General features: G+C 34.7%; 1 protein-coding gene across 1 annotated transcript; it reads right to left on the reverse strand.

Annotated features, from left to right (window-relative positions):
- Positions 1-754: 754 nt before the first annotated feature.
- LOC111895478 (cyclic nucleotide-gated ion channel 4) lies at positions 755-4381 on the reverse strand. Its single transcript, XM_023891559.3, has 7 exons — positions 3907-4381; positions 3258-3473; positions 2739-3049; positions 2553-2661; positions 2177-2413; positions 1783-1869; positions 755-1409 (listed from the first exon to the last, which is right to left on the reverse strand). The coding sequence occupies exons 1-7, from the start codon at positions 4345-4347 to the stop codon at positions 894-896; spliced, it is 1917 nt and encodes a 638-aa protein (XP_023747327.1). The 5' UTR covers positions 4348-4381; the 3' UTR covers positions 755-893.
- Positions 4382-8885: the final 4504 nt, after the last annotated feature.

The raw sequence follows: 8885 nt of genomic DNA on the forward strand, positions 1-8885 counted from the left end.
TGAAAGTTAACTCATTGAGAATATAAACATATACAACATAATAGAGAATCCATGGATCACTTAACCAACATTAAGTCCAAGGCTAAGTGGGAGTAACCCACAAGAAATGAAAGCTGCGTTTATCATTTTGTCATTTTGTCGAACATATGATGCACATCTCCCTCCACCACCATTTATACCCCCTTCACTCAATTCCCAAACCTAAATAGTCACACTAACCAGATTGGATTCTATCGATGGAATCACACACGTGGAGAATGATTGGCGACACAGTAAGGAAATCATGGGTGGTGGCCGCTACCATCAGGTCGGTTGAGGCATTGAAAGATCAAGGCGTTGCACGGTGGAACAGACCTCTTACAAAAATTTCTTATTGTTCGTCAGCGGTGGTTACAACTGGTAAATTCAGAGTGAAAAGAGGAAAAGTGGAATAAATGAAGAAAGTCATGGATATGAGTTGCTTTGGTCCAAATACTGTTAGATTTTAGAAGCGTGCTTTGTATTATCGCCATGGATGCCGATCCACAAGATAAACAAGTCTAACACTAATCCTGTAAGTGTTCGTAATTTGTCTCCATCCATCATCAATGCATGATTTTTGAATCGAACCACGCCACAAATTCCAAATTCTTACTGGATTAAAGTTTCTACTTCAAAAACATATCGGTTGATCTATTGCATCAGCAGATCAAACTATTGATCAATCAACGTTAATTTCTATTGAAGTTTTGAAATCTGATTATTGATATGAACATTCATTTACATATTATATTCATATATTGTTTCACGATACTCAAACTTTTCATAATCAAACATATTATATTACATATACAACTTTATACTCCTCTTTTTGTTATCTTTACACGGACATTATAACACCCAAATCTACAATCTCAAAAGTCAAAATCATCTTGATTTGGTTTGGGCGAAGTCAACAAAGCAGTGTAAAGCCTCAACCGATCTTCCCCAAGTGAAGAACACCTCGACAATGGTCTTCTCGGCCTAATGAAAGACAACGACGTCAAAGTGAGTCTATGCTGGTACCTTCGCCATGCCAACTGAATCGCCACCGCCGCCCAAGTCCTCCACCCCGGAGAATAATACCGAGCACTCCTCTTCACCTTTTCATTCACAAATGTATACCTAAAATGCCGCGTTACATACTTGACATCATCGGCTTCTAGCCCAAAAGCTTCGGTTGTTTCAAGAGTCACGAGCGTTGATGATGACGGTGGTAGTCTCTCGATGAATGGCCGCCGGAGACACCATGATAAGAGCTCGTCGCCGCTGAAGTTTCCGGGTCCTAACATGCAACAACTGTTGACACCATCTCGGAGTACTTGGCTGCTTTGAAGATGACCTCTTACTATGAACAACATTCTCTGTACAGGGTCACCTTCTCTTGCAATCTACTCATAAATAAAATATTTTTAAAGAAAATACGAAATTGATGTAATAATTATCAAATTCATATTTTGGTTGCAAAATTGAATAAATTGCAAAATTGATTTTTTCTTTTTGAAAAATTAAAAAATTACTTTTTACTCACAAAAAGCTACACATATGACATAAAAGATTCTATATATTAGTTATTATTATTATTATTTTTAAACTGAACCTCAACTATATTTTTTATTTTTTTAATTAAAGGTCAACTTTATTTTTGATTAACAAAAGATTGCAAAATTGGTTACTTTATTAAATATTAAATATCATATGATAGTTAATTTTGTGATTAAATGAAGGTAGTAATTGTAGACTTTTGAGTTCAGAAGGACTAACCGTTTCTCCCTTTGTAAAAATGAGGGACTTGACACGATCGCATATATTCTCAAGGACCAAATTGTCCATATGTTGAAATAATGGTACCTGAGTTAAACATTCATCATAACAATAAGATTTTAAGATAAGAAGTAAGAACATATAAGTTTCATCTCACCTCCTCGAAGGTCTATCTTATTACCAATTACACGCACCAGTCAAGATTATTGTCATTTAAATCCAAACAGTTCAACATTTACAAAGTTCTATTTAGTATATCATTATAGAAAACTTTTTACAAAACAAAGAAACCATTTATTCATTGTCGATAAATCTATATCTCAACTGATAAAATAAGATATTTCGATTCGTTATAGATAATAGACAATAGATTTTAGATTATCAATATATATACCTGTCGCACCAAGTCCAAACAGAGATGATACTTAATGTCTCTCCTGAGACCCTCAGGAAGATTGTGTATCATCTCACATTCGTCCACACCACGCATTGCCGTCCATCGTTGGCGCTCATAGTTACGTACTCTTTGCCGGAAACTTTGAGGGAGCTGCCTCCTCTTCATCCACCACTCTATGTTTCTCATTTTCAATTGCATAGCTAGTTTCTTTGATGTTGTTGCATGTAAAAACACCTATATACACAAAAATATATCATCTTTCAAAAATGACTAAAACGTCCTTGTATTCTCTACATATTTAAAAAAGTAACTTTAAGTTCAATAAGGATGCTTTTGAGACCAATCCATGCTATTTATATGTGTGTGCATGTACCTTGATATTTCCAATCAACATGGTGACTAGAAGAAGTCCCATTGTGAGAACGATGATGATGAAAACACATTCCAACCAATCTGTTGTGCTTTCTAAGTTCCCAAACGTACTGTATATATATAATAAATACATATAATAAAATCATTTAACACTATAAAAAACGTTTCTTGATGAAAATCGAGTTACCTAAGGTTCATGAGTCCCCAAAAAATGGGTAAAAGTATCTTTTCTAAACGGCTATCATTGGTAAAGAGTTGAAGAGTCCATTTATAAGCTCCATAGCCATCTTCGCTTTCAAGACAAGTTGTTCTCGCCTCTTTATTTGATCCCCATAAGAGCCTTGTGTGATCTTTCACAAACTTATCTGTGCCATAATAAACAGGGTTCTGACATGTCAAAAATCTTGAGACACAAATCCCGTTTGTTTCCATGCATTTTTCTTTCAAGCATTTCACAACCCTTTGCATACCAAGCAAGTACCAACACGCTCCTACAGCCTGCAAACCGATAAAAAATATTTGAGAAAATGACTGAAATATATTAAATTCTAGCTAGTTATATTATATGTAAGCACAATTTAAAGAGTACTTTTGTCACAGTGCTTTTGGGAGTAAATTTATTTTCAATTATTGAAGGGGTCTATCATAATTTCAAAATAATGTAGGCATGTTAAGACAAAATTAAGATAAAAAAAGACAATCTTACATGAGAGGCAACTAAATAAGCGATCAAATTGAGAACAATCCCCCACCAAACAGTACCAAAAATGTAGCCTGAGAGATTTTGCATACGTCGCAAAAGGCATACAGAGTGATAAATCTTTGGTAAGTATTGAAACAAGAACACGAGTAAAGAAACTGTCATTATTTCTGTCGTCAAACCCTTCTTTAACAATGCAGGAATCACTACCCATAACACCACCTGTCCAAAGAATTTAATTCTATATTATTTAAAAATTAAATATATAATAAAAATGAACCATTTATTGTGAATGATTTCACCTTAATAGTTAAAAGAGAAATAAAGTTATTGAACTGCTAACCGATCAAAGTTGAAGTGTACTCTAAATGGTTCCATTAAGATTGATCAAAGATACTAAATATGTAACTATTAGAATAACCTATATAATATGGAACAAACCGTGCAAGAAAAAAAAATGTAAAACATAAATATGTTAGAATATGCATTAATGAATTAATTAATTTTTATATTCTAGTATAGTAATATTAAATTAATATTTTTAGGACGCGACTTTATCTTGTTTAGATTTTGTATTAATGGAAAGTTGACATGTATTAAAATAATAATACTTTAATTTATCGGTATAATGATTTCTGTCAAATGTTTTATAAACCTGAGGGATTGGGAGGATGACGAAGAGATCAAACAGGAACGCCTTCCGGGACACGTTGCATGAATTCCTGTCGTCATGTCGTAATCCGACGTCGTAACGCCACCACCTGTTCGACTTGAACTGTAACCACATGTTGGCCGCGTGCAAGGCGTCGGTCATGCACCGGACCACCGTGACGGTGATAGCAAACCACCCGTCAATGAACACACACATCCAGGAGTCACTTATGGAGAGTGTGTAGAAAAACAGCGGGTCGATGAACATACCGATGATGCATGCAAGCAAATAAACCTGTTCCCACGCCAGTAAAACACCTCGACGGAATGCGCCGCCGTGAATGCTGCTCTTACTCTCCGTCGACCCCACTTCCATTGTTTCATCGCCGGAGTAGTCGTCGATTGTGTCGGAGTAATCATCGGAAAAACGATGCCTGCTGTTCATTTTGACTGGAGTTCCCCACAATGAAGAAGAAAGAAACGATATATTTATATATATACACACACGTGGATATGTATATATGTATACATATGTCTCTGCATATATACACAGAGAAAGAAAGAGAAGGGGTACGCGTGGAAACGACACTATTACGAGTGTGAAATTTTGATATGTAGCTCAGGTGATCAGGTTGATTAATGTACTGGGATACATAGTTGCTGTGAATGTACATAATTGTCCTTTTGTAAGCATGTGAATTGTTCGGTTGATATGTATAGGGAGTAAAATGTTGGTCAAACGACTCCAACCAATAGGATCACTCTCAAAGAAGCTATAGAGAATGAAAAATGGAGAATTGCAATGAAAGGAAGACTTGTAATAAGTTCAAAGAAACTCATGGTGAATGCAATCATTCACATAACTATAGGAAATCGACTACTAGGAGAGGGTTTTTTTTGGTAATTACAAAGTTGAAAACTATTGAAACATTCGTCTGGATTTACTCTCAAGTGGAACTTTGTTCCTACATATATAGGTGGAACAAGAAATTGTTTAAAATTTTATATTGTTCTTCATGATTCATCAAATGATCGATGGGAGTATCACAAAAGGTTAGAAAGGTGATGGTCGTCGGTTTAACTTATTGGTTGTCATATAGAGGTAGAAGTGTTAATGTTAATCGTCACAAGATGGGCATTGGGCTCATTATATTAGAAGTGAAACTTCAATCTTTTGCATGGATAGCTTTCTCTCTCCATCATCCCTTGGTTTTCTAAAGAATCTTAAAATAGACCTGCCAAAATTCAATAACTATGCAACAAATTGAATAAGATAGTAGAACCCTAATCAAGCCAAAAGTCCGGTTACGATCATATAAATAGAAACAAAATCCTGACTTAGGACTTTGACAAGTCTCTATTTAAACTAGCATCTTATTTTGTAACGAGTAAAAATGATTATTTTCTTGATTAGCTAGTCTCATTTTTTTTCCCAGTAATATAGCATATTGATCATTATTTACTTTGACACCCCCTATTTTTTGGTTAGAAATGGCCCCTATATTTTTAATATTATAGATATTAGATCCAAAAATATAAAAATTTAGCTGTGGCCCTCCCTGCTCACCAGTTTTTATACATATTATATTTTTGGCCGCCAAATTAAATATTAAAGCTCCGCCCTTAATTGAAGCCAATCACCACTACATCTTATACCAAAGGCTTTCTAACTTAACTGTTTTTTTATCGGTCTGGTCTGGTTTTTTTACCGGTCCGGTCCGGCCCGTTCCGGGTAAAAACTGGTTACGGACCGACTTATTTTTTTAAAAAAAATTGTATTATGTGAAAATTTTTAAATAAGCATATTTCATTCGTTTTAAGTCGGATTGACATACAGTTTTTTTCAACGTATAATTTAGAGTTTGTAGATGATTCTTGACTATAATCTTGTTGTTTTTAGTTTTATATTCGATGAGTTATAAGCCTTCAAAGATGAGATATCAAAGCTGAAATATTTTAGTTTTTCAGCAAGAAATTTATAATTTGTATTCTGTGTAAATTTTTTAAACAAACATATCTCATTCGTTTTAAATCGGATTGACATGCTGTTTTTTTCCAACGTGTAATTTAGAGTTCATAGATTATTTTAGACTATAATTTTATTGTTTTTGGTGTTATATTCGATGAGCTACAATCCTTTAAAGATAAGATATGAAAGCTGAAATATTTAAGCTTTTCAGCAAAAAAATTTGAACTTTTGTATTCTGTAAAATTCTTTAAATAAGCATATCTCATTCGTTTTAAGTCGGATCGACATGTGGTTTTTCCAATGTGTAATTTAGAGTTTGTACATGATTTTAGACTATACTTTTATTGTTTTTGGTGTTATTTTAGATGAGTTACAGACATTCAAAGATGAGATATCAAGCAAAAGTATTTTAGCAAGAAATTTAAACTTTTGTATTCTGTTAAATTCATTAAACAAACATATCTCATTCGTTTTAAATCGGATTGACATGCGGTTTCTACCAACATGTAATTTAGAGTTTGTAGATAACTTTAAACTATATTTTTGTTGTTATATTCAATGAGTTACAATCAATAAAAGTTATGTAACGCCCGTAGATCCGGGCTAGTCAATTTAGATATAATAGGGGTCGAAAATGACTTTTCGACAAAAGATTATTTAGAATAAATAATCTTAAACAAGTTGTAGTTTATGTTACAAGGTTTCCGTACATATAAAGAGCGCCAAAATCCGAGTTATAACGAAGAAGTTATGACCCGTCGAAGTTTCGCGACGGAACCGGCACGACACCGGAAAGTGTAAATAGTGAATTTATGATAGAGCGACTTTTAACATTAACGATCTAAACAAAAGTCATAGAAAATGTTAAACCGAGAGTGTCCATAAAAAGAACGCCCAAATCTGACTTCGTATGAGGAAGTTATGATTTTTCTAAGATTTAACATAGCAGTGCACAGCCCGAAAATTCGAATATTAGATCGGTCGATTTTCAGCCAAAATAATCTAAACGAGAAATGAAGATATCATTAATAGGAGTTAAACGATAAAAAGATAGTAAAAAACGGAGCTCGTATGCAGAAGTTATGGACGAAGCTTAGTCTCTACTTTTCGAGCGCGACAAATTCGATACAGTTTTGTAAATCTGAGATAGATTGAGAATTAGCCAACAAGTTCTAAATGAAAGTTGTAGTACTCGTAAATACCAACACGTGGATATAAATATTGACAAAAAAGGAGATCGTATGCGAAAGTTACGGACGAAGCTTAGTCTATACTTTTCGAGCGCGGCGAATTCGATATAGTTTTTGCAAATATGAGATAGAAGGGGAATTAGCCGATGGGGTCTAAATGAAAGTTGTAGTACTCGTAAATACCAACACGTGGATATAAATAACGTAGAAAACGGAGCTCGTGCGTGGAAGATACGGGCGAAGCTTAGAGACTACTTTACTATAAAACTCCTATAAATAAAGGGTGAACTCCTCATATTTTCTTCACACCATAAGCCTTTCTTTCTCTCTCTAACTTCTCTCTAGCCTCCCTAAACCCCTCCCAAGTCTAGGGAACCTCCCCAGCACGAGAAGGAAGCCCCGGAGCGCCTTACACATAGATAACGAAGTGTTGTCTGAGTTCGGAATCACCACCTAATCAAGTGAGTCCATGGTCCCTTTCATCTTACACATAGATATGGATTATTTTATATAAACTACGTGCTATGTGTGAATATTATCTGTATAATTGCTATCTATATGGGATGAACGATTTTATACATGTTTTAAATGATTTAAACTGTATATGTATTTTATATCTACGATAATGTTGGGGTAAAACATGGGTAGATGTAATAGATGGAGTATGAGTTGGATGATGAGTTGAGAGGTGAAATAGACCGTGAGGTGAGGGTGAGAGGTGGACGATGTGAGAAGCCTTTTTCCTAAATGATGGCCCCGTCATTCAGCAGAGTATGGATGACAACCACAGACTATTCTAGACAGTCCAGTGGAACACTAGCAGACTCGCAACCTGTAGGTGTTGTGAACGATGTGTTCACCGGTGTTCTCTAAAAACCCATTGACATGTATTGTGAGTGGATACTGTCGATAAACGAAATAGCCCTGGCAGCTATGGATTTAGTGCCTGTTGAGAAAACCCTGGCAGCTATGGATTTAGTGCCCGTTGAGTAAACCCTGGCAACGATGGATTTCATGCCGATTCCTTAGGATGATCCTTAGGAATGAATTAACGAGGAGTAGCTGATTCTTAGGGTAGACCCTTAAGAGTAGAGAAGATAATGGGGATGGGTAATTGGGTTAACTGTTTGACGATTAAACATAATAATTATATTATTGTGGGTTGAAAACCCTATGTACTCACCAGGTTTCCCAACCTGCACACTCTGTTTATTTATATCACATGTGTTGATATGAAGTCACATTACACTGAGAGATTAAGGAGATATAGATCACTAGTGATAATGAATGTAAGTTCTGTTTATGCTTATATTTCTGTATTAACGGTAACATCCCAAATGTTTTAAAATGAATAAAAATACATTTCTTCAGAAATGCTTTGATAACATATTTATCATGTTTTACTGGGAACAAATTCCACAACATTTTTATTAAAAGATGTACTCTGATTTTTATAAAGCATAAACAAAATCGATCTTTTCTGGCCGTGAAAAATGTGGATGTCACAGTTGGTATCAGAACATTAGTTTAAGCGAACTAGGAATTTGTAGGATTTCTAGACTTAAACTTAGAATGCTAAGAAATGAGTTTGAGGAGTGTGTCTAATAGATTTAGGTAATACGCCTGAATAGACACAAGCACTAGCTTATTTTAGGAACGATGCCTAAAATGTTTTATGTGCTAAATGTTTTATGTTATAGCTATAAAGATGCCTTATATGTTATTATTTGTTCGGATCTATGGTCTGTTGTCGACCGGATCTGGAAATTTTATGTGTTTAGATTTGTAAACGTTTGATTACGGTATTAGAACTGGCATATAACT

The sequence above is a fragment of the Lactuca sativa genome, chromosome 9, assembly GCF_002870075.4.
Source record: "Lactuca sativa cultivar Salinas chromosome 9, Lsat_Salinas_v11, whole genome shotgun sequence".
In the NCBI taxonomy this organism is placed as follows: domain Eukaryota; kingdom Viridiplantae; phylum Streptophyta; class Magnoliopsida; order Asterales; family Asteraceae; genus Lactuca; species Lactuca sativa.